The following is a 26,340-nucleotide window of genomic DNA, read 5'->3' on the forward strand; positions in this document are numbered from 1 at the left end:
AAGCAGGGGGAGTGGGAGAGGAAGAAGCAGGCTCATAGCGGAGGAGCCTGATGTGGGGCTCGATCCCAGAACGCTGGGATCACGCCCTGAGCCGAAGGCAGATGCTTAACCGCTGTGCCACCCAGGCGCCCCGTATAAATTTGATTTTTAATTTACCAATACATCTGTGTGTGTGTAAGTAAAAATACCACCACCATAAAGGGGGGTGGGGAAGAGGGTCTGAAGACCACAGGGAAGGGTTTGGGGACAGCAATAAGCCTGTATACCGTGTTTTCACTATACTTTTCTTTTTTAGCTTAGGCACCACAAGTGAATTCTCATATTGTTACATAAGTTCTGTAACGCTCTCCGTCTCCCCAAGCCCCAATAGAAAGAGGCTTATTTTCTTCATTTTTAGAATGAAGTGTTCCCCTCTGTTCCCACTGGAAACTCAATGTCTCTACAGGATGTACTGTGTAGGCGGAAAATGATTATTTTAAAAGCTGGAGAACATCAAATAATCTTGAATAATGAGGCACTGGAGGAAAGAGAAAGCAGTGTAATCCACTAAAAAAAGGGTCAGAGATTTTTCCATACAGATTTTTCATAGAGCCCTCTGACGCATCCTAGCTACCGAGGTGCAGCCCTGCCAGCCTGGGCGGGGAAGGGAGGCAGCTGCTGGCTTGGCGCGGGCCTTCCAGAGTCACTCTTTCATCCAGGCGGGACTTTTCTTCCCTGGGCTTCGTGAAGCCACTTGGAGCTCTTCACAATGCATCAGGACCTCAAGAACCTCTCTTTCCTCCCTCCTCTAAATACCTCCCCAGCATCAGAAGTCTGTGGGCATCTCCCTGCCGTTTCGCCAGCAGCAAAATGGGACAAGATCCTTCTGTGCTTCAAAGCCCAACCACACAGCTGGGCTCCCAATGGAGGCCCTGGGTCTCGCTCGGCCTGTTTTTCTGAGAAGGAGCAAGTAAAGCCAAACCGAAGGAAGCGTGCCGGGTGCTCTGGTTCTTCATGGCCACGTACAGGGCAGAAGCTCAGCGCCCTACCGGACCGCCTGGTGGGAGCCCCCGAAGGCATGGCCTCTGGCCGCTGCCCCAGCTGAGCCAAAAGCCATCCCGGCAGCTCTCACCCTGGGCGCCACTGGTGTGGCCTTCTACCTCCATTACAGAGTAGCTTTCATTTTACCTGCTGCTGTAGCCAGCTACTTACTAACCAGTGCCCATACCACCGCGGAATCCTGTACGGCAGGGCTCATTCACCTCCCCCTCTGCCTCAGCGCCTGGCCCCGGGCATTTTGTGCAGATAGCATACTTGACAAGTGTTTGCCAATCTGATTTCATGTACCAAAATGATCATCTGAGGACAAGCCATATAAAAGTATGAACACTGACACCCAGGGCTGTTCCCCAAAGACCAAGAGAAAAAAAAATAGTGGGTAAAATGTTAAACACATTCACATTCAAATGATAGCAAAAAAATTACAATATTCCTTGTCCTCATTCATTAATAGATCAAAATTATGAGACTTGCAAGTACATTCAGTCATTATTAATCTGAGATGAGCCAAATTCCACGGAACTGACTGGATACCGGGCCAAAAATGTCCCGCATTTGTTGACCAAACGTGTGCCCACCAGGGCTGGGGAGATGCAGCACACTCGAGAGAGGTGCCTGACTGAGTGTTCAACTTCGACATCCTGTAGAAGAAAGATTCACCTCCTGGGCGACTGCTCTCAATCATGTACACACTGCTTCAGCAAATACCTACAGAGTCCACCTGCCAGGCCCCCTGTGGACACCGAGGGTGATACACTCAGTGCGACAGACACGATCCCTGCACAGACAACACACCGATTGAATAAAACCACACAAATGAGCACAACGAGGAACTTGGGTACAAGGAGAGCATCCCTTACTTCTCTCCTGGGCTGGGGCACGGCCAGTCCCTGCGGGGGAGCAGCCGGGTGGCTGGTCTGCTAAGGGAAGTGGCCTACCTCACCAAATCTGAGCTCCAGGGAAATCCCTGTACAGCGTTCACCTTGAAGACAAGCAGCTTCCCCGACCTGGGGCCACGGGTGTAAAGTACACGCTAGTGGGCAGGACCCAAGGCCCCATCCCGTGGACAGAGGCCTGAGCTTACGAAGCGCGCATGAGGGATCTCAGGCGTTCATCGCAAGGGCCCGGTAAAGGCTGTAGCAGTGCTATCATGCTATGGAGCAGGAAAATAATGCCCCAAAAAAGTGGCCACATTTCTGCTAGGCGAGGGAATGGTGTAGCCGGCAGGAGCTTCCGCAGAGCCCGTCCGGCTCACTCCACTCCCACACGACAGCCACCACACCTTCTGTGAGACTCTACACCGGCGCGTCTGAAAACCCAGCCTCGGTGGTGGGGATCAAATCACAAGGGGCATGTGCCCCCTAGGGCAGCTGGTTTGTTTAGCCTCTGAGTCCTGGGCCAGCCACCTCATGTGCAGACCGTGTCAGTCACCATCTGCCCTCGGTGACGTGTGTCCCTGGGCCTGTTTCTGACTGCTGGGATGTTCCAACTCATCTGTCTTCTCCTGTCCTCTCCATCTTCCATTTCATGTCCTCACCTCCATAAAACAGGTAACAGCAGCTGCCTGCCTCCCTCACAAGATGATTCTAGATTTAAACGAGATAACATGTACAAATACACAGTTTGGGAACACTGAGATTCATCATCTGAGCCTCAGCAATGGACTCCAAACCTGACCCAACTTGACTCACGTTAGCTTGACACTGCACTGAAAGTAGTGTGCAACTAGTCAGAAATTTCTCGAAACTCTATCTTTAGCCGCTTTACATAAGGGATACAAACCCTCAAGGAAAACTCAGTAAACTCCAAATCTGAGGGAGGCTGTCAACTGAAACTACTTGTGAACAAGCCTGCTAAATAAATCAAGGAACAGCCCACCTCTCTTATACCGTTTCAAACGGTTTTAAAAGCTTCCAGCTTGAAAGCCAATAAGCGGAAGTAAAGAGCGACTGCAGCAAATCTTCGTGGAAACAAAAATCGGAGGCCAACTGGCAGCTACTTCTACAGTTGGCCAGACCTCAGTCACAGGAAGCTTTTACTCTTCCCACGTGTAGAGACACCTATGGCTTTGCCCACATGTGGACAAAGCCCAGAGAGCTGAGAAAAGAGAGAATGAACAGGAAAGGCAAACTGAGGCCTTCCTGAATTTGTCCAAACAAGGGGTGACTGGGATAGAGAAAAATGCGGGGGGCCACGGAGTCACAACAGTGCTTTAGAAAGTGGAGGACTGGGGCAGCTGGATGGCTCAGTCAGTTAAGCATCTGTCTTTGGCTCAGGTCATGGGTCTCTGGGTCCTGGGATTGAGCCCCTGTGGAGCCCCGCACTGGGCTCCCTGCTCAGTGGGGAGTCTGGTTCTCCCTCTCCCAATGCCTCCCCACCCCCCAGCTTGTGCTCTCTCTCTCAAATAAATAAAATCTTTAAAAAAAAAAAAAAAGAAGAAGAAGAAGGTGGAGGATTAGTGTGAAAAGTGCTAACCTGCTCTGCTCCCTGGCCACTGAGGACTTTAACCCACGTTGTCATATTTTAAGACACAGGTTGAGGGGCGCCTGGGTGGCGCAGTCGTTAAGCGTCTGCCTTCGGCTCAGGGCGTGATCCCGGCGTTCTGGGATCGAGCCCCACATCAGGCTCCTCAGCCAGGAGCCTGCTTCTTCCTCTCCCACTCCCCCTACTTGTGTTCCCTCTCTCTCTGGCTGTCTCTGTCAAATAAATTAATAAAATCTTAAAAAAAAAAAAAAAGACGCGGGTTGAAACTTAACTATTTTAATCAGGAAACGTGTTACCGATGAAACATGGAAAGGCCATGACTAAACTGCTGAGACTCAAGTGTCTGGAGCCCGGAGCCGTACTGTCTATGCTTGGAGCATGACCGTCACTCAGCAGGTGAGGGTGGCTCTTTGGGCCAAGCCGCTGTTCTAGTCCTCAATCCCTGCACAGTTCGTGCCTGGGACATGACAAGCCCCCTTTAATTCCTAAACCCACATTAGCTGGTTTTGAAGTAACCGGGACCAAAACGGAGCTCTATACTCAAGTATTCCGAAAAGCTATATCTGAGGAAGGTGATATTGATTTATGGCTTTGTCTTCGGGGTATAAAAATATCTACTGACTCCTTACTCTGTAACAAGTGTTTTACTTATTTTCTCTCTAATCAGCACAATCATCTTCAAGGGTAAAATCAATCCCGTTTTAAAGATGAGGAAAAACCGAGGCAGAGCAAGGATAAGTCAGGAGTCTAAGGTCACACAGTGGAATCGGTAATGCCGGGGTAGCCACTGGGGGCCCTCCAAAGCCTGTGCACTTTAGCAAGAGCACGCCCCACTCAGGCCACAGATTAGAATCTTGTGGGTCATCACACCGCTTTAAACTAAGAAACAAACTGAAAATTATGTAAATGACTCCTTTACTCTGGCTGCTAGGATTCAGTGAGAATATCGATTAATTATAATTAAAACCAGAGACTACTTTTTCCCTTCCCTCCCAGCTGAAAATCGTCTTTCAGCTGCTGCTGCTGCGGGTGAGGAAAGGGAGGCGTGCTCAGCACACCACAGCGGCCGCCCTACTGTCAACACTTTCTGCATTTCCTAAAACTTGACATTAGCAGCTCTGGCCCTCGGAGGCCCCGAGAGAGACGTCGGCACTTACGTACTCTCATGTCCCCGCTCGTTAATTTCTTCCTGGAGGCTCAGCACACTGGTGAGGTTGATGATCCTGCGCCGAGGGGTACACGCTGCTGTCATTTCCTTTCGGGAATCATCTTCCACCATTTCCACATCAGAGCTTTCCCGAGGCCTCTTTCTGCAATGAAGATAAGGAGCCGGCAGATCATGACTATCCTTGAAAGCTTTTTTTTTAAGTCAGCCAAATTTTGTGTATTGCATTTTGGAAAAGGGAGCAGCTTCTCGTGCTGGCTCTGCACATCTGGGGCGGGGTCCTCGTGCGGGCGGCAGACTAGCAAGATTGGTCTGTTCTCCGGCACCCCGTGAATCAGAGGACCTGAGCCCCCAGCAGCCAGCCCCTGCGCACAGCAGGCCTCTGAAGTCACTCGCCGGTGCAGCTGCAGGGCCCTGAGCGTGTGCGCCCACCTCGCCAAGTGTCACTTGTTCAGTCCTCCATCAGACGCTGTTACAGCGCCAGCTCCACACGGCCGCGCACCAGACAGACAAGGTGCCGGCTCTCAACGCGCTTACTTTCTAGCTGGAGAGTCAGAAAGCCACAGAAAAAAGATCCTTTGAAGTAGCAGAAAATGCTAAGAAGAAAAGTAAACAAGGCAACAGGATGATGGAGGAGTGAGAGGGCCTCTGGCAAGAGGTGACTCGTGAGCGGAGGCCTGAGCGACAAGAAGGCAGTCCTCCTAGGCCCTCAGCACAAGGAGGGAGAACAAAGCAGGGGAACTCAGGCAGTGCAGGCCAGCCACACGGCATGTGGCCAAGCACCCTGCAGGAGAGGGAAAGTGGGGGCTCAAGAGGGGGGCAGGGTGGTGAACCCAAATGCAAGGGGAAGTGTTGATTTTCAGCTGAGGAGTGATACAATCTCATTTCTGGTTTCAGAGATTTCTTTCAACTGCTGTGTGGTAAAGAGCCGGTGGTGTTACTTCCCCCAGTGACAAAGAGACACGTAACCCTGCCCTGCAGGGCTGCTAAGAGCACGAAACGAGATAGTGCAGGTAAAGTATCCGACACAGACTGGGTTCCCCACAGGTGGCAGCACCCCCGATTATTCCCTGGAGATACCCCAACACGTTGTCTTGCTAGACTGACTTGGCAACGAGCAAACTGGAGTCAAGTAACTCGTCCAAACCCCAATGGCCGCTTAGCACCGGGGTTCCGGGGCCGGGCAGGTGCGCAGCCCTGGGAGGGCACCTTCCCCCTTAGCCCAGGTGCTGTGCCCGAGCCCGCTGGGGAAGGGGCGTCTGCCTGGGCTCAGCGCCGTGCCCCTGGGGAGCCTGCGGAGCATGTCCTTCGAAGGCAGGGAAATGACAGCCGCGGCTGCCATCCGCCCTTCTCTGCTCTCACCGCCAGCCCGTGGGCTTCAGGGCCTTTATAATCTGAACTGAGAAAAATGTGTTTTTCCTGAGAAGAGTGGAAGCAGCCTTGAGTGGGATGAAGGAGAATCCTCTGGATATTTCAGGGTTCTCTCTAGCCTCCTCTGCTATTGAGGCATTATCAAAATCCAGTACTAAAAATAAAAGATAAATCTTACTTTTTTTTTCTGATGTGTGTTTAACTCATGCTTGGAACCATGGACATTTAAAATATCTCAAAGGCCACTGAGTGGGGGGCTCTCAAGCCATAGTCAAAGGCAGAGCACTGTCTCATTGGAGGCAGAGGGCGGGTCAGGCAGAGAGAAGCTGCAGGTGGTTCATGCCAAGTCAAGCCAGAGGCGGTTTCAGGAAAGAACAGCAGAGGCAGGCTGCACTCTTCCCAAAGTCCATACCTGGGGTTGCCTGGGCTGGAAGAGGGACCTCTCTTCTCTGACATTTCCGAGGTCCCCTCTGTCACATCCACCTCTGTGCCCTGATTTGTGGCAGCCACTTGAGCAGGCTCTGGGAGTTCAAGCATTTCCTCATCTTGCTGCCCAGCCCCACCACTGGAAGCATCAGTCCTGTCTTCTGGGACAATGGCCTGAGGCTGACTGGACAGAGCCTTGCTCATGGGCTGCAGAAAGGCATCGAGCTTCTGTTCCCGTGAATCTGTGCGGACCATCTGGTGGGCGTAGACCTTGTCGCCACTTCCAGTAGATGAGGGGGTCACACCCGTTGTGGATTTAACCACCTCCACAGAGGAGCCAGCAAGACCTGGTAGTAAAGTCTATGTTAAAAAAGAAGGTAGTGGGTTAAAATACTTTTTAAATAAATAAGATTCCTAGCCACTGTGATTTTTCAAGCTCAATGGCATTTATGTAATATATGATTCACTTTATGTGTTTGCTGAACCCTTTCTATATTCTGTCCTATATGTTTCAATAAAGTAGAATCTCTCTGGGAAAAAAAAAAAAGGCGGCAGTGGAACGATTCAGAATATGAAATTAATGTCCAGGTCCCAGGGGCACCTGGCTGGCTCAGTCGGTACAGCAGGCGACTCTTGATCTTGGGGTTGTTAAGTTCGAGCCCCAAAGTGGGTGTAGAGATCAGTTAAAAAAATAAAATCTTGGGGCGCCTGGGTGGCACCGCGGTTAAGCGTCTGCCTTCGGCCCAGGGCGTGATCCCGGCGTTATGGGATCGAGCCCCACATCAGGCTTCCTGTGCTGTGAGCCTGCTTCTTCCTCTCCCACTCTCCCTGCTTGTGTTCCCTCTCTCACTGGCTGTCTCTATCTCTGTCAAGTAAATAAATAAAAAAATCTAAAAAAAAAAAAAAAAAAAATCTTTAAATAAGAAGAAATAAAAAAGAGAAGTCCAGACCAAAGTGGAGCAGCACTGGAGAAAGAAGCCAGAACTAGTATAATCATCGTTACAGAAATACTAATATAGACACAATTCTGACCAAAACTTGAAGTCTAAAAGATGCACCAGTAAAAATACAAAAATTCAGAAAAATCCTTACAATTTTAAAATTGGTTTGAAAATGGGGAATATTAGTGTAAAGTGCTCATATTTTTGTCTTCCTTTTTTTTTGCTGCCATAAGAGGATTCATTTTTTATTGTAGTAAAATATACACAAAATTTGTCATTTAACCATTTTTAAGTGTACAGCTCTGTGGCATTAAGTATGTCACATCATTGTGCAACCATCACCACTATCTATCTCTAGAACTTTTTCAAAGTTCCAGACTGAAACTTTGTACCCATGAAGCAATAACTCACCATTCTCCCCTCCCCACCAGTTCCTGGCAGCCACTATTTTGTCTATTTTTAGATATACAGATTTCCTAGCTCTGTCCACTGGAAAGACCTAAAGCCAATGACCAGCCAGCAGCAATAAGGACCCCCAATCCCAGATTATAGTCTCTAAATGCCATCCCCACTAAAATACACCAGAGTTCCTTGGAGAAATGGCCAATTCCAGGGCCTGGGCAAGTACAGGGTGAGCCTACAACATCTTCTCTTGCCAGAAACAAGGAAACCATCAAAGACTAATGGAATTGGGTCAAAAGGACAAGAGCACTAGTTTGAAGGGGCTTTTGCTGGTCCAAGATGGGATAATATCAGGATCTAAAAGAAAAATGACTATCATGAACTAAATTATATTGTTTTGTTAACAGCTATGATAAAATATTAAGAGAAAAAGAAAAAGATGGGGAGGGAGAGGGAAAGAGAAAGAGAGCACAAAGTCATTAAACATCCCTGGAGATCACTAGGACGTGAACTCATTCCTTTGCAAACTGATAATTAAAGGGACAGAACTCAGCATTTACCCTTACTTTCTAGTATGAACTGTATTTTAGGATAACCAAAAAGTTCTAACAAATGAGGAAAAGTTACTGTAAACAGAAGAATTATAATTAATATAGAGAAAATGATAAAATCAGAAAACCATAATCTAACAATCCTAGTGAAAAAACTGATTCAGGTAATGGTCATCAATGAATGGTGAAACCGTTAAGCTAAATATTCCTGGGGAACTTGACAATGAAGGAAACAGTTGGCACCAGTTGAACCCATGGAGGAGTCTTAGCACCAAAATGATATAACAAGTCAGTATGCGCCTCCTCCTGGGGCATGACAGACAGTACATGGCATCATTTATCAAGAATTCTCACACAGAAATCTCATTCACAAATCTGAATGTAATCATGCCAGTTTATACGAATTCCCAGCTTACAGGAAATGTGGAGGATTAGAACAAGTTAAATGACACTAAGAAGAAGCAGTCCGCCAAAGAGAAATGTGCATTATTCTACAGGAAGCCTTTAGAATAAGCCAGTAAGAACAACAAAAAAGTGTACAGGGACTTTTCTGGTTGCAAAGGACTTTTTTAAAAGAGATTTAAAAGACAACAACTAAATACAGTGAGTGGAACTTAACTGAATATATATTTGAATGAAGCTACTTAATAAAAGGATCTTTTTTGGACAGTTGGGACATTTGAATATGGAATAGATATTAAATGATTTTACTATTAATTTTGTTATGTGTAAAAAACGACAATTGTGATTATATAAGAAAAAAATATTTTAGGGGCGCCTTGGTGGCACAGTCGTTAAGTGTCTGCCTTTGGCTCAGGGCGTGATCCCAGCGATCTGGGATAGAGCCCCACATTGGGCTCCTCCGCTGGGAGCCTGCTTCTTCCTCTCCCACTCCCCCTGCTTGTGTTCCCTCTCTTGCCGGCTGTCTCTGTCAAATAAATAAATAAAATCTTTAAAAAAAATTTTTTTAAACACATATAAAATACCAGGGAAAAAAGTAAATGCCTTAAATGAGCTTTAAAATATTCTTTTCCCTTGGGGTGCCTGGGTGGCATGGTCAGTTAAGTGTCTGACTCTTGGTTTCAGCTCAGGTCATGATCTCAGGGTTGTGAGATCAAGCCCCATATCGGGCCCATGCTCAGTGCAGAGTCTGCTTGAGATTCTCTCTCTGCTCCTCCCGTTTGTGCTCTCTAAAATAAATAAATCAATCTTTTTTAAAAAAATGCTTCACATCACTTGCCATCAGGGAAATACAAATCAAAACCACAATGAGATACCACCTCATACCAGTTAGAATGGCTAAAATTATCAAGACAGGGAATGACAGATGTTGGCGATGATGTGGAGAAAGGGGAGCCCTCTTACACTGTCGGTGGGAGTGCAAGTTGGTGCAGCCACTCTGGAAAACAGTACGGAGCTTCCTCAAGAAGTTAAAAATAGAGCTACCCTACGACCCAACAATCGCTCTACTGAGTATTTACCCAAAAGATACAGATGTGGTGAAAAGAAGGGGCACATGCACCCCAGTGTTCACAGCAGCAATGTCCATAATAGCCAAACTGTGGAAGGAGCCGAGATGTCCTTCAACAGATGAATGGATAAAGAAGATGTGGTCCATATATACAATGGAATATCACTCAGTCATCAGAAAGGATGAATACCCACCATTTACATAAACATGGATGGAACTGGAGGGTATTGTGTTAAGTGAAATGAATCAGAGAAACACAATTATCATATCATATATGTGGAATATAAAGAATAGTGCAGAGGACCATAGCAGGAGGGAAAACTGAATGGGAAGAAATCCAAGGGAGACAAACCATGAGAGACTCTTGACTCTGGGAACCAAACTGAGGATCGTGGAAAGGGAGGATGGTGGGGAGATGGGGTAACTGGATGATGGGCATTAAGGAGGGCAGGTTATGTGATGAGCACTGGGTGTTACCCGCAACTAATGAATCACTGAACATTGCATCAAAAACTAATGATATGTTGGATAATTGAATTTAAATTTAAAAAAAGTAAAAAACAAACAAAAACCACCACTTTTTTCCCTAATCCCAAGTGAGAAAGGGAAAGAGAAAACAAATACGGCAGAATGCTGATGGTTGTTGAAGCTGGGTGACAGGTACGTGGACTGTCTGTGTAGTACATACTTTCATGTGTACTTAGAAACAGTCAACAATGAACTAAATAATAAACAGTTAAATAAAGTAGCAAATCTGCTAAAAAGGAAAAACCTCCCTTCATGGACAATGTAAAGCACTTGCAGCACACACAGGCAAATGAAGTGAGTACAGCTGGCCCTTGAACAAAGCGGAGTTGAATGCCATGGGTCCGCTTACATGCAGAATCTTCCCAACACAGTGCTGTGAATGTATTTTCTCTTCCTTATGACTTTCTTAGTAAGTTTTTTTCCTGCATTACTTTATTGTAAAAATACAGCGTATAACACATATACAAAATACGTGTTAGTCGACTGTTTATGTTATTGGTAAGACTTCCGATCAACAGCAGGCTAACAGGAGTTAAAGTTTTGCAGAGTCAGATTTTTGACTGTCCAGGGGTCGGTGCCCCAACCCCTGCACTATGTAAAAGTCAACGTATTTGCTTCATTTGCCTGTGCAGTAGCCACAGGAACAGAAATTAACAGAACTACTTTGCAGATAGTAATTTTAAAGTCCAGAAAAGTAAAACACCTTGTCCAACAGGATGGAGTTGCCACGAACCCCCAGAGACCCTAGGCTTCCTGATTTCTATACCAAATGGTTTCATTGCAAACCAGGGCTTGTTCTGTAGGGCCTGGGCAGTATCGTGCAAGACACAGCTGGGGAATAGGACAGAAGATATTCTGATGCCCCCAGAGGAGTGGGGACAGCTCTGAGTTTGGACCCCACTACCCACAGCAATGCTCCAAGGCTTGTGCCACTGTACCAACAGAGGCAGGCAGTCTGATCCATAAACACACTTTCCTTCTGAAGACACATGGGTCAGGACTATGCAGAATTCTATGGGAAAATTACAGTGTAAGCTAACTAAATGAATCTGACTCATGCAAAATAAAGACAAGGAGGAAGGTGAGAAGTTCCTTCCCCAGTGCAGCCATAGACACACTCCAGGACCTCTGGCAAATCTTTTTTTTTTTTTTAAATCTCAGCTAAGACAGAGCAAGGGATAACCACTCTGGCCCAGACAATGTGCTCCTCATTTTCACCTCGTACTTTGAGCCTGCTCTCCTGCTCCCTGCCAGCCAAACCTTTCCCAGGTCCTGCCAATTCCAGATCTTCAACCGTCTGGGAGTGGAGCTACTTCCTCTGCCAGACCCCTCACTGCTTCTCCCAAATAGCTGCGGGCCTCCATGTTGCTATCCTTCCCCCACTGCGACCACAGGATTCTTCATAAAACGCACATCAGATCTCGATTCCCATCACGCCAAAGGGTAAACTCCTTAACACGCTGACAGAAATGTCTACCTGGCAAGACCTCTGCAGCCTCCCCTCTCCACAGCCAGCTCCCCACCAGGCGCACACTCAGGCCTCCCCCTGGCTACACATGACAGCACCTGGGAAAACTGTAAAACTACAGATGCCCCCTCAACCCCCGCCTGAGGCTGATTTCTTGGTTTGGAAAAGGCCCAGGCAAGGGTGTTTTCTGTTTCGCAGGTGATCCTGATGGCAGCCAGGGTGAACACTGGACCTACCACGTGGAACTTTCAGATCCTTGAGCACATGTCCTCCTGTCCCCCTGACCCCTCAGGCCTTTTCCTCACTGCCCCTCAGCCAGGAATACTCTTTCTATGCCTTGTCCCCTTCACCCATCTCACTCTAACCCAGCCCTGGGGTCCCAGCCTCTGAGGCCCTTCCCTCCCTTCCCTGACTGCCCAAGTCTGGGACAGGAACCTGCCCCCACCCCCTCCTGAGTCCCTCCTTTCCTCTCTCTCTCATGGGATGTATTCTCCAGGAGCCTGGGAGCCCGGGAGGGCCTCTGCGAAGGCAGGAACCAGCAGCCATGGATCCCCAAATGGCCAATAGGGGCTCGCCCACAGGAGGGTCCCTGTGTGTGTCTGCAGCAGAAGCAGGGGACGAGGGACAGCAACAGATATAAACCAGCTCACGGTGACTGAGCACTCCCTGTGTGTCACCCACTGCTCTGAGAGCCTGATCCACGCACACCAGGCCCACCAGCCCTGTAGCACGTGCGTCGTCCCCTCAACCACCGGCACTGCAGGGATTTGTGCACCCCTTACCTCCACAGACTCAAGGCTCACGTGGCACCAGGGCCCCAGCAAACCTAAAAGAAGACTGAGGGCTGGTTCAGGGAGAACTTCCTTCTGCCCACCTGCCACATACACCTTCCAGGTGGCATCCGTAGCGACCTGCGTGGACTCACCGCCCACGCCACTGCCTGGGCCCCAGCGGTGGTGGGGCTGCCCCCACGGCATTTGCTCTCACTGCTTTGTGCCCATGCCCTCCCGGCGAGGGGCATTCTGTGAAAGTTCCTATGGGAAGCATTCACTGGCCTGGAACTTAAAAAGTTTTCTGTGAAGTAGGAACTTCTTCTCTGGGAAGAAGCCTACTCTCTGCTTGCAGGTCCCAGTGCTTCCATTTCTTTTTTCCTTTCTTTTCTTTTTTAGGGGGGAGGAGAAGCAGAGGGAGAGGGAGAGAGAGAATCTTAAGCAGGCTCCACGCCCAGTGCAGAGCCCGATGCAGGGCTCAATCCCATAATCCTGAGATCATGACCTGAGCTGAAATCCAGAGTCAGACGCTTAACCAACTGAGCCACCCAGGCGCCCCACCCCTTGCTTTTTTTTTTAGAGAGGGAGATTTCTTATTTAGAGGGGGATATTTCCATTTCTGTGGTTCTGGGGTCTGTTGGGCTCTGAACACACCCTCACCATGTGCTGCCTAGAAACACATCATGTCAGAACTGGGATGAGACACTGGAGATTGTATTATCTACCTATTTATTTTACAGATGGGAAAACAGAGGCCCCGGAGAGCTGGAAGTAGCTTAGAATCATAAGCACTTAGAACCTGGGTAATTATAATAAGGTGTAAGGTGCCAGGCCCTGCATCAGACACTTCCACCTACTGTTTGTCCCCACCCTCAGAGGTGAGGATGACCAGTTCAGTCCTCACAGAGGGAGATATGGAGACGTGGGAAGGTTAGTCACATGGTGGTACCCAGGCCCGTTTGACACGGAACGCCCCACTCCTCCCACTGTCCCGCTGCCTCCCAGGACCCCACCCCTCCACTCTGCCCTGTGCATGTGGACTCAGCCTCCTCCTGAACATCCCCAGGAAAGACGAGTGCATGAAAGAGGTGCCCTATTCTGTTTCAGACAGCTTATTTTCCTGAGAAGCCAGTCTAAGGTCTTAAATGGACGCAGAGTGAGGCTGCGGGCCCCATGACTCCAGGCCCAGGGATAACATAATACCTTCATGGTTATGTTCAGAGAAGGAGATGTTACCAAAGGAAAACTATCTGAGTAATCCTTGGAAAGACAGTCCTAAAGCAACAAGCAAAACTCTGGGCTCTCGTGTCTGACAGGCCACATTTTCAGGTGGTGGGGAAAGCACCAGAGCCAGAGCTGGACAGCAAGCACCCTGACCTGGGTGAAGTACATCCTGGAGGAGTTGGAGCCCAGGAGCTTGCTCTCAATGTGCTGCTGCACCCGCTCCAGGATGCTGTCCTCGTGCAGGAAGTGAACTTCATGCTTTGTGGGGTGTACATTGACATCCACGTTCTGGGGGCTGATCTCTAAGCTGGCAGGAAGGAAAGCAAACAATTACGTCGGGTGGTAGAGAACGGGGAAAACAATTCTCACCAGCAGGCTTGGGGGGTTCAAATGACACAGTGGTCAAAACTTTAGGGTTAAGTCTGAGCGACCTGGATTCTGAAGCTGTGTAGCCTGGGGTCAGTGATATCATCTTTCTGTGCCTCAGTCTCCTCATCTGTAAAGCGGATATACATGTGGTGGGGCTTAAATTCATGCAAAGCACACTGCGTGTACCTGGCACATTTATGATACGTCGGCTGTTACCATCACTCCGGAACTAGTAGACTTTCTTATTGCGTGACCTGGGGCAAGTCACTTAACCCCTCTGGATGGGTTTTCTCATCTGTAACCATGAACCTGTTCCCTAGGTAATTTTCAATATTATGAGGATCAAAATAAGAACACACGTGAGAGAACGTTCTATTACCAAAATGTAATGTAAAAGTCAGTTTTGAGGCCCTGCCAGCTATCACCTGACTGCCTCAGCTCCACAACCATCTTCCACTGCTTGCCCCGTGACCACAACATGAATCTGTGTCAGGAGAGGGCACTGGAGGGACCGTGGAGGAGGAACAGGTTTCTTTGCCAGGTAGGGGACACCTTCTGGCCGGTTCGGGGGCAAGATCCATCATTCACCTTTGTTTCACAGCACAGTGGCTGGTACACGGGAGGCCCTCAGTGAGACTCTGCTGAATGAGTGAGTAAATGAAGGCAAACTGTGCCCTTCACCTGTGAGAAAGGACAGAACATCCTTTTGCCAGTGGTCGGTGGGATTTGCTCTGCTGGAGCTATGAGCCAGCCCACCTCTTTCAAAGAGGACAGCTGGATGGAATGTATTCCTGTGAGTCTCTGGTGAGGAGCCCGGTGATGCCTTACCTGAGGTACAGAAATGGGTGTGTGTTTTTGGGCAAATATGCTGCATACACTGTTTCAATGGCTTTTCTTAAGGAAGCTGACTCTACCAGACGATCTAGAAAATAAAAGGAAAGTAACCAGCTCAAAACTATCCCGAAGAGAGAGGTAACAGGTGCACATTCATACCACGCCATGAAATCACTCAGGAAAAACACTTCTGGAGAGACTTCCACAGAGACCCTAGGAAAGAAAGGCCTCTTTTAATGTGTCACTATCCACCAGCAACTGGCTCTGGGCTTCGGGCTTTCTCCTCTCGGTCAAGTCACAGGAACATGGGAGGGCAATAAGTTCTGCCTCCCTGCTTCCCTTCCCTCAGTCAGCCCGGGAGGACTACCTTTGCCCTTGCCGGGCACGGTGGGCAGCGTGCCGTCAGCTCTCAGACTTTTTGTGCTGCACATACACACTGGCTGCCTATCACATATGCCATGGGCTGAGGGACAATAAGCTGGTGACTACATAAACTCCAGTTCGAGGGGGTAAGAACCCTAAGAGATTTGTGTGCTAAGTGGTGGGAGGATGGAGTGACCAACTCTGCCCGGGGGGGGGGTTTCCAACAGTGGGGTATCCCAACTGAGCAATGAGGGTAAGAAAGAGTTTTCTAGACACTTCAGGCAGTACAAATATCTGATGTATGTTTAAGGTAATCTAGGAAATGAGACATGGTTGAAGGGGGTAGAAAACACTAAAAGCTGGGAGAGACAAGTCAAAAATCAGAGGAAAATCTATTTTCAGAAAACACAGCCCTCCTGTCTCCCCAGATAGGTGACCTCCTGGTGGTCTGTTCTCCCGCGTTGGTGTAGCCAAAGATATGTCCTATGGTTTTATTTCCAATGGGAAGAGAGCCTGTGATCTTATCAATGAGGAGACCATTATTTTCCGAGTGCTCACCACCTCTGTGGGCCCTCAACATGGGCGCTGTACTTGGTGACACGTGCCACGAGCATGCAGGCCTGAAGCAGGTGTGGGCACCTGACAAGGGGATGGCCAGAGCCCCTCTGCTGCGATTTCAGGACTGGAGACATGCCAAAGGAGTATTCCTTTTCCCACCACCTTTCCCTCACTGCCGTGAGAGCGCACGGCGTGGAGATAACTGGATGATCATAACCTAGAGTCTGACCTCTATGCTACTGGCAACTTGGTTCACTGACCAGACTCGCTAACACTGACGCAGAGCCCGTGGGGTAAACGGCTCACCAGCCGCACAGACGGGCTCCGCATGCCTAACTTACACTGATTTCTGCACGTCTATTCTGTAGCCAACACATGTGTCACAAAGCAATATTCTTCATGGTTAAAAAAACAAGTGAAAAACATTTCTGAGCCTTGATTAAAGCCAGATTTATTATAGATCAGGCTTAAGTCCTCCTTAATGGAGTAGGAAAAAAAACCCCACTAATATAATATAGATCAGTTTAACAGAATGTGTCTATAAAATATTGACTCCTTCTTTCCTGTTTATATATGGCCTGGAAAACTGCTGTAAAACATGTATAATCTGGGACACTTCTGGCCGGCTTATCATTATAAACGGAACAGGGGAATATACCATTTTCAATAGCAAGCCAACAAAACTATAAAATAACTACGAATTGCTTTGAACAATAAAGGTAATGGATCTGTATGACAAAAATGTAAGTACTGAATGAATGGCAAGATGCGTGACATTTCTGGCTAGAAAATTAAAAACTGAATCAGACCCATTGTGGCTCTCCCGTCACACTTTCTCAAAACCATACTATGAGCAATTAAGTAAAAAGAAACAGAATGCAAAATAGTATTTACTCAACAAGCAGCAATCATGTAAAACAATATGACTGCAGAGAGAGATAAAGACCAGAGAGGAATCTGACAAAAATCCAAATTCATTTAGTTAATTTCCTCCGATTTCTCGTACCGCTCATTATACCATAAATACCTCATTCTTTAAAAAGAAAAATCCCAAGGGGCTTAACATTCCCTTTCTTTACTAATGACACTGCCTACACCCAAGGTACCCCTTCCCTGTGTCCTGCTGTGTGATTCAAACAGCTGACTCTTAATCTAAGGCTAGAACAAGCATCACAGGGTCTGTGATGCCCCCTCCCAGAGGCAACAACCACACTCTGCCAAGAGTCAGCCAGCAATGAGCACACATCAGAGGGCTGAGTAGACTTAGGTAGAAATTATAAATGCTTCCTCATCAAGCCACACTTCAGCCTGAGGGCTTCCTGTGTGTAATCAAACCTGTGGATGCGGAATTTTTCCACCATCCCATAAAATTCCCTGTGGACAGACTTCCCCACATGGCTTTTTTTTTTACTTACGGTTGATGAAGAGTAAGAAGATGCACTTCTTCACCGAGTAATTTGCATTGGATATGTAGCCATTCATTTTGAAGGCTAGGGTTTTATCCTCACACCCAACTTCTATCAGTTCTCTGGTTGAAAAAGAGAAATTTTGAGGGTCTTGAAAATAACGGAAAATTCAAACAGTATAAAGAATCAGAGTTGGAAAAATCAGGGCTTCTTCATAAATTAATTCTCTCAAATAAGGACTCCCAAGACTTGGCTTGTTGAGGTCCTCGGGCCCACCCATCCATCCATCTGTCCCACCATCTACCCACCTACTCACCCTATCACTGTTTCCAAGCACTTATGTTCTATGCCAAGCCCTGCTCTGACTGCTGGGACATAATGACATATCCAAGCTCTGAGACCGTATTTTGCTGAAACTTTTATGTATCTTAGTACCTATACCCCAAAGATGAAATTCCAAAAGGGCTCATTTCTACTGAATCCCTTACTATATGAACAGCACCACAACAGACCAGTGTGGTGTCCTCAGGGTTGTGCTTATGGGGAGGTGAAGTTAATGGGTGAAAGGTGGTCTGCACCTAAGCCACACTCGTCTCTGACTGAAGATCTTCCCAAGTGCGGGTCCCTCTGCCCAGAAAGCTGCTACTGAAAGCTAGTTAATTCCTCCTTATCCCTCATACGTCTGGGCTTCCTCCTTCAAGGAGCTTTCTCTGACTAGCCCTCTCCCTGACCCTGAGAGATTCTCCTGTTGTGCCTTATGTTTTCCCTTTGAGACATCTAGGACAATCACTAACGAATGGCGTAATTATTCCATGTGTCTTTCCAACTGGATAAGAGTCCTCTGAGCGCAAGAAGCATTTCTGCTTTACGCCCTACTAGATTGCTCAGTACCACACCCGGCAAACAGTAGGCATTCATTAAGTCTTTGCGGAACGTACGGTGGAAGCTGTCAACTAGTAATGTGCACTCTGAGTCTAAGCAGAAAATACAGCTTGCGGTGTTTCTCACACACAATAAACCAGCAAGCCCTTTCTTCCCCAAAATGTCTCAAGAGGCTGGTGTTCTGGAAACACCCTTTGGGAACAGCTGCTCTGTGTGATTTCTAATCTCTTATAGTCCCTAGGAATTTCATAACGACTAATTCTGAGTCTTTAAATAATAAAGAAGCTCTTACAAGTTTCCTGGTACAATAGTGTTCTCTCTCTGCTCTGGGAACACAGTTTAAGAAACCTACTTCATTAACAATTAGTAAAGAAGAGGGTAATTAAAAGCAAATTGACTGTTCCCTAGTTAGGAACTTGGTTTTGCTCAAAGAAGTGAGTAATTTGTCCTCTGAAGTAGAAACTGGGCTCTGGGACTACTGCTGCTTCTAAGATTTTTGGAAAATGGGAAACCAGGGGCTGTCTTCTCTATCTGCATGTGCCCCTCATCCGGGCCATGCCTGGCATGTAGAGGGCCCTTAGCATTTTTCCCCTCAGATTATGATGTGCACACTTTGGACTTTGCAAAGTCCTGAGATTTAGCTAGGAGTCTGCGACGGAAATTATGGTTTTTGCCTGCACAGGGAGTGCCATGAGGAATCTATCTGGCAAGTTCCCCTCTGAGGCTTTCTCTGACAATGAAGATTTGGTAACGCTTAGAAATCTGCTCGCCACCAGACAGGGAAGTCTTTAAGGACAGGGAATATTTTATTTGTTTTTACATGCTTAACTTTCGGCACAAAGCCTAGGATATGGGAGACAATTAATAAATGTCAAACAATAATAAGTGAAATCCCAAAATGACAATATGGGAAGTATTAGGAAATGAGGGGGTACTGGAAAATGAAAGAATTCTACTATACTGTGACTATTCTGAAGACAGGCACTAGAGAGAACACACTGATTTACAGCCAGAGCATCTGGGAGATTGCATGCACCCAAGAGGTATGGGCTCCCTGAAATCATGACTCCACGAACAAGTCTGAACCACGGAAATAAGCCTGCCTATTTCAATAAAGCAAACTCTTAAGGCAGGTGCTACTTGGACAGATTCCAAATTAATGTGATAAATGGTAAACTAAGACGTGAAAAGTAGATTTTTCAAAATATGAATTACTGACATACCGGCTAACAGCATTTCCAAAGATGGAGCGAATATTGTCCACTCTTGTGGCACTGGGCAGTGTCCTAACGTCAGCTACGGTCTCACCTTGCTGATAAACAGAACGGAAAATACAACTTACTGTCTCACAGTTGTGAATGAAACATCCCAATCTTATCTCCTCAGGTGAACTATTAAAAAAAAAATCCCTTTTTCTAATACATAACCATCCCTTATAATCCCACCACTTACTTTTTTAACTGAGAAACTAATGCCTGAATTGTGTATTGAATACCTGGCAAAGAAAAGACAACAGAACAGTAAGCAGAGTGGCCAAAGGCACAATATAACGCAGAACTCCCTATTGGTTAAATAAAATCAGTGGGGTGACATGATTTAAACAAAAATAAACACAGTCAAGAATATCTCTATCTATCATCTTTTACCCACAGGAAAATAAGCCAGCACAGACTTCATGGATTATCAATGCTAAATGTGGCAGACTCAAACAAAAAACAGGGTTTTTTGCTTTTATAAGGTTCTGACTAGACTCAAGGATATTTCAATACAATCTCCTCCTTGCCTACAGCTTTACTTTCACAAACCCACTAGGGTCCAGCTTGCATCTCGAGAACCCAGACTTTATAACTCCTGGACTCTTATTCTCTCCCAGAGCCCCTCAAGACACCCCCTCCTTACCTGCTTCTTTATCGGCCCCAGGCCCTGTTCCAGCATCTCCCAGTCTTTTCTCAGTTGGCTATTATTTATTTATTACTCCTCCCTCCATGGGCCCCACGAACTGAAGGATTGTGTCTAGCAAAATGCATTCATTCAGCTAACAATTAAGAATTCACCTGACCACACCTAAAACCAAAAGAGCCAACTAGAACTCCTATATTTCCAGGAGGTAATATTCTGATGCTGCCTCATATGACTCCAGGGAAAAGCAAAGAAACTTGATGTATAAGTCTGTTCCACTTTATGAAGAGGAGCAAATGTTTTATTCATTTTGGAGTTTTCAGAAATACTGAAAAATAGTTAACAGATCTCTGCTATGATTCAAGGATGTGCAGGTTTAGAGAGCCCATGCTGGATCCACTGAACCACCAGATAAAATCAGCCTCCAGTGGACATAATGTTATTTTCACCTGCCCCGAGCCCTTTCTCCTTCTTCTTTTAACAGGCTCTAGTCTTCCTTTGGGAAACCACCCCTTCCCCATTCCACCTGATACACCCTTAGACTGCCAAGCAAGGAATCTCCCCATAGACAGAGGCACATGACGGGGGGACCCAAGCCATGCCAATCAGATGTGCTCTCCCAGGAAACAGGCCCTTCAGTCGATTCAGTAAAGAATGAAAACAACTGCACCAGGGCCACTATCTAATCCCAAAGCCAGCCTGGTTCTCTTTCTCTCCAGGAAGCAGCTGCTGACAGTTCTTGCCACTCTTAGCCTTCCAATAAATTTCTTTTGGGCTCAAGTTAGCTGGAGTCCATCTGTTTTGCTTTCCACCAAACAACCTGCAGAGACCAACTGCTCTCTCCCAGGGAGATGAGAGAAAGCCCAGCACTGGCAACTAAACCTTGACCAGAAACAATCCATAGGCTAGAATACAATGTGCCGTTTTCCATCTAGCTCACCAACTGTTCTCAATTTATAAGCGTGATGAGAGATCCCAGGTTTTGGACTGTACCTGCCAACAACTTCCAATATTTTCCCATATTCTTCACTTGGATTTTTTAAAGCTTTCCTCCTCGTGGATATGTTGTAAAAAAGGTCCTCCACCTGAAATGAAGATTGATTTTTTTCTTGTAAATTCAAAGAAATACATAGAAATAAAGACCCAAGCTGTCTACCTAAAGCTGGCTAGCAGAGAATCCAACTGTACTTACCAACAGTACAGTTCTAAGCACTGATTAGGGGAGGGGGCAAGAGATAAGTCAGCCTTAAAAAACAAAGGAAATAAAGGGTATTTTTCCTGCTTCCCGTATTCATTCACTGATTTCTCAAATAGGTACTGGGGGCTATCTCCAGGTCAGGTTCTTTGCTTTGTGTTGGGAATACGAAGACCAATAAAGCACAGTCTTACTGAGGATAGCACCAATTCACTGGGAGCAAACATGTAAATTTACAAATAATTATACTATAACATGACATCCAAGCATATTTTTCAAACTAAGAATTCTTATAAAATTTCTGAGATCATTTGGGATTCTTGGAAATCACACCATGGCCACCCTATGTACCAGATCCGTCTTAGCATGCACTTAGAAGCACACATTCATTTCCGCCTCCTGCCTCCCTTATCAAAGCAAGGGTTGAGAGCCTTCAGGGAAATGTGTGCTAGCTGGGGCTGAGGTGGAGGGGTGGCACGCATAACATGACAGCAGGATGCTTTGTAGGCTCACACAATGGGAAGAGACCAGATGTGACACCATAGAAAAAGGCAGCATACTAGTTTTCTCTGATTAATGATATAATCATATTACTCAAACACTCTCTGAGTGGGCAGGTATTCTTTGTTCCATTTGAGAGATGGGAAAGTAAAGTTAAGGGACACTGAACAACTTGCCTCTGGACACACAAACACTGAGTGGCAAGGCTGAGACTCTAACTCATGTCTTCTAGAGCAAAGTTTAAAGGTCCTTTCAATGCCAACTACTTTGTCACTGATTTCTGCCATCCCATACAAGAATCTCCCAGGATCTGGAAAAAGATGGAGGGAGTGCGCACAGGCTACCATGCCATAAAAGCCAATGACCAGTTCTCTTGTTTAGAAAGAAACAGCTTTCTAGTAACTAGCAAAGATTCATTTTATTATTACTTTGAAAACTCAGAGATAATTTTTTTTTTTGAGACAATTTTATTTTTTATTTCAGTATTTATACAAAGCTCTTTGTCAACAATTTATACTCCCTTGTACCATTCTTACCGTGATCTGGGTCCCCTGATTGCCTGCACATGGTTTAGGAGGAGCTTTCAGCTTTCCATCTGAATAATTTGCTCTTAACAGAAAATATAAGAGATTATTAATATCCAAAAAACAGAACATCTACCCAAAGGGTAAAAAATGAAATTATATCAACAATAAGGTATAGCCATGTTATCTACTGTCTTAATCACCATTTTCCTTTTTCTACTATTCCATTATCATTCCAATTAGATACCAAAAAAAAAATCCCTATTCTTCTAGCAAATGTTGCTTTTTAGTGCCTGAGTTTTGAGCTACAAAGCAATAGTTTTGCCATTGCCTATGGTGACAGTAACATCTTTTTGGTAATTCTGTAATCATTTATGGAGGGGCTACCACATGACAGGCCTGTAGAGGCCCTGGTAACAAAGAAAGGCCCTGGAGAGCTCTCAATCTAGGGAACACACTTTTTCCTAAAGTGGAGAACATTGTGCTAAGTAATCTAGAGAAGCAAACATTCAGCTCGCGGTCGGGGAGGGGGGGTGAAAGCATCACAGAAGAGATGGCAATTTATCTGGGCTCTAGGGAAGAAGAGGTTTCAGGGAGAAAGCAAAGAAGACCATCCAGGAAGAGAAAAACATAAAAGCTCAGAAACTTTGGAACACCTGGCAGCTGGGAATTTGTGGAGAGAAGAGGCAGCTGGGAATTTGTGGAGAGAAAAAGGTGGATGGAGAGCACGGTGTGGGTGCTGTTTAGGGATGGCTCTGGATTTCATAGCACCATAGAAGGGGAGCCATTGGCGGTCATAAGCAGGAGCATAATATAATGTCAGCGGTGAAGGAACAGAATTTGTTCCAGGCTATTTAGGAAGACATTAATTCACAAGTATCTCCCTATTTTGTTAGAAGGAATTCTTTTTTTTTTTTTTTTTGTTTTTGTTTTAAGATTTTATTTATTTATTTGACAGAGAGAGAGAGAGGCAGCGAGAGAGGGAACACAAGCAGGGGGACTGGGAGAGGAAGAAGCAGGCTCCCAGCGGAGCAGGGAGCCTGATGCGGGGCGCGATGCCAGGACCCCGGGATCAGCCCTGAGCCAAAGGCAGACGCTTAACGACTGAGCCACCCAGGCGCCCCTGTGAGAAGGAATTCTGATCCTATCAGCACACCCAGATCCTAGGGCAAATATAATTCACATAGCGTCAAACTCGCCCAGCAACAGTGCTGTATACTCTGGAATGCTCCCTGTTCCATTACGTTACACATCTGTCTGCTGAAGACTGACAAACAGGCAGAACTGCCACTGTTGGAGCTATTTTCCATATTCATTTATGGACAATCTGTATGATTAAAAGAAGTTTTTCTTAAGGTACTCCTAAATAAGGTACTCCTGTCTTCCACTAGCAAATGGCCAGTGCTTATAAAAACAGAGGTGTACCTCTGATTCCTCAAATCCTGTTATTGTTCTGTTCCAAACTGTCTGTCAGCCTCTGAAGACTGGGCCAGCACAACAGAGAGCCAGCAGCCCCCCGTGGGAGGGCAAGCCAGCAAAGGCATGCACATGGGGCAGGGAGCCGGGGGCTCAAGAGCCAGCTAAGGACCCGTGAGCCTCCGGCACCCCAGCCACAGCCCTGTCATCAGACAAAGTGATATCCTACTAAAGGGCACAGGGGCAGAATAACATCCACACCTACCACCTACTTAGAATACATCTGTGTAATAGAGCTTGTAAGCACTTATATGTCACATATTTTCTGTTAGGGATCCATGAGTAAGATTATTACCTAATAATCATCCCTGTGGATTATCCACTAGTCCACAGAGAGGAAAGGAAACTTACCCAAGATTTTGGTCAAAAAAAAATGACACTGGTGTTTAGATAGAGTCACTTTGAGATCTAGGCATAAAGCATGTTTCGGGATGAATATGTGAAAAGCAGACTGAGCCATACCTGTAGGCGCACTTTGCATCAGCTGTTTTGGTTGTAATAGTAACATGAGCCACGTGGCTGATGCTGGCCAAAGCCTAAGGAAGAAAAGAAAATGAAATGAAAGAAAAGCACTGCTGGGTCACCCACTCTCACCCCATTAAAGAGAAAGATGGATCTAAATTATCCCTTCCATTTTGTATTAACAAATGGCAACAATGGGCATTTTGTTCCCTCACTTTCATGACGTGTTAAAAAAAGGATATCAAATTGAATTTGTAGCATATTATCAGAACAAGGGGAAAATACATATTTGAAAAGTCCAAAAGGAAACACAAGAGAGTATTCTTTTAATTTATTTTAAATCCAGTATAGTTGGGGTGTCTGGGTGGCTCAGTCAGTTATGATCTCAGGGCTGTGAGACAGAGCCCCACAATGGGCTCCAACCTCAGCAGGGAGTCTGCTTGAGACTCTCTCCCTCTGCTGCTCCCCCTGCTCCCGTGTACACAAGTGCATGCACTTTCTTGCTCTCTCTCAAATAAATAAATCTTAAAAAAAGAAAAAATAAATAAATCCAGTATAGTTAACATACACTGTTACGTTAATTTCAGGTGTGTAATACAGTGACTCAATAATTCTATACATTACTCAGTGCTCATCACAGTAAATGTACTCTTAATCCTCTTCACCTGTTTCACCCATTGTCCCCCACCTCCTCTCCTCTGGTAACCATCAGTTTATTTTCTGTAGTTAAGAGTCTGCTATTTGGTTTGTTTCTTTTCCCTCACCTTGCTTGTCTGTTTTGTTTCTTAAATTCCACGTATAAGGGAAATCATATAGTATCTTTCTCTGACTTATTTCACTTATCATAGTACCCTTTAGCTCCATCCACGTCTTCGCAAAGAAACTCACCAGAGTATTGATGTATTAGGAAAAAGTGCATTCAGGCAGCAGAATTACAGGCATGCTTAACATTATTTTCAATGATTTGCCTCCCAACAATTTGAAAACTTGCCTTCAGAAATGAGGGCACTCCAAATACATAATGTTGCATACATACACAAAACTGTTTTCTGTAAGCACTTAGAGGTTTAGAAATGTAAATTTTAAAATTATCTAATTAAGACAAAACAAATTTGAAAAAAAATGACCATTTCCCCCTCTTATAACCAAGACTGCTTTCCTAGCCCACTGGAATCCATTTCTTCTTTCACAAAAATGACATCACAGAACATAAAAATGCAACCAGGCACTGTGATGAGGTCTGTGTGACAGCATCTCAGAAGACAATGAACACAACCTGTGGCAGGTTTAGTTCATTAATAAGGAACTTGGCTTAGGTTCAGAGATTATCAGGTCCTAGCTGGATTTCCCTAGTTTATGTGACTGAGCTAATTTTTATCATTAAAAATGTACATGATTTTGAGACCTGTGTAAGGAGGACATTAAATATATACAGTACATACTCCATCCTAGAACCCCGAGATCATGACCTGAGCCAAAATCAAGAGTCTTGGATGCTTAACCAACTGAGCCACCCAGGTGTCCCACGAATGTTATTTCTATAAATTTACCCTGAGACAGTAATTGAACAAAACACATTGTATACAAATATATAAATATTCACCAAGAAAATGGCAAAAAGCATAAATGTTCAACAGGAAATCATTTAAACTACAGTATGTTCATATAATAAGATAAAACTATTAAAAATTACATGGGACTATATATATACTGAATGAAAAGATAACCACAGCGTATTGTCATAAAATTATAAGATCCTATTTTAGTATTAAAATGTTTTTTTCTACTTTTTATATTGTATGTTCCTCCGATGCATCACATAATTTTATTCACAAATATTCCCATATATATTTTAAATAATAAGAACTTCTCCCTAGTAATAAAAACATACTATTTTTTATACCAAGAAAATCAATTTCTTTTTTATTTTTTTAAAGATTTTATTTATTTGAGAGAGAGAAAGAGCACACTCAAGAGAGAGCACAAGTGGTGGAGGGAGAAGCAGGCTGCCCATTGAGCAGAGACCGATGTG

General features: G+C 45.7%; 1 protein-coding gene across 1 annotated transcript in view; it reads right to left on the minus strand.

Moving 5' to 3' along the window:
• MLH1 (mutL homolog 1) overlaps positions 1-26,340 on the minus strand; it is a 47,378-nt gene that overhangs the window by 15,784 nt on the left and 5,254 nt on the right. The window contains exons 4-13 of the mRNA XM_034662256.1: positions 24,309-24,382; positions 22,383-22,455; positions 21,144-21,235; positions 19,704-19,746; positions 19,475-19,563; positions 17,379-17,491; positions 15,037-15,130; positions 13,993-14,146; positions 6,471-6,844; positions 4,684-4,832 (exon numbers count right to left, since the gene is read on the minus strand). Coding sequence (XP_034518147.1) covers positions 4,684-4,832; positions 6,471-6,844; positions 13,993-14,146; positions 15,037-15,130; positions 17,379-17,491; positions 19,475-19,563; positions 19,704-19,746; positions 21,144-21,235; positions 22,383-22,455; positions 24,309-24,382 — 1,255 coding nt within the window. The remainder of the gene's footprint in view (positions 1-4,683; positions 4,833-6,470; positions 6,845-13,992; positions 14,147-15,036; positions 15,131-17,378; positions 17,492-19,474; positions 19,564-19,703; positions 19,747-21,143; positions 21,236-22,382; positions 22,456-24,308; positions 24,383-26,340) is intronic.

Source organism: Ailuropoda melanoleuca, chromosome 6 (genome assembly GCF_002007445.2).
Source record: "Ailuropoda melanoleuca isolate Jingjing chromosome 6, ASM200744v2, whole genome shotgun sequence".
NCBI lineage: Eukaryota > Metazoa > Chordata > Mammalia > Carnivora > Ursidae > Ailuropoda > Ailuropoda melanoleuca.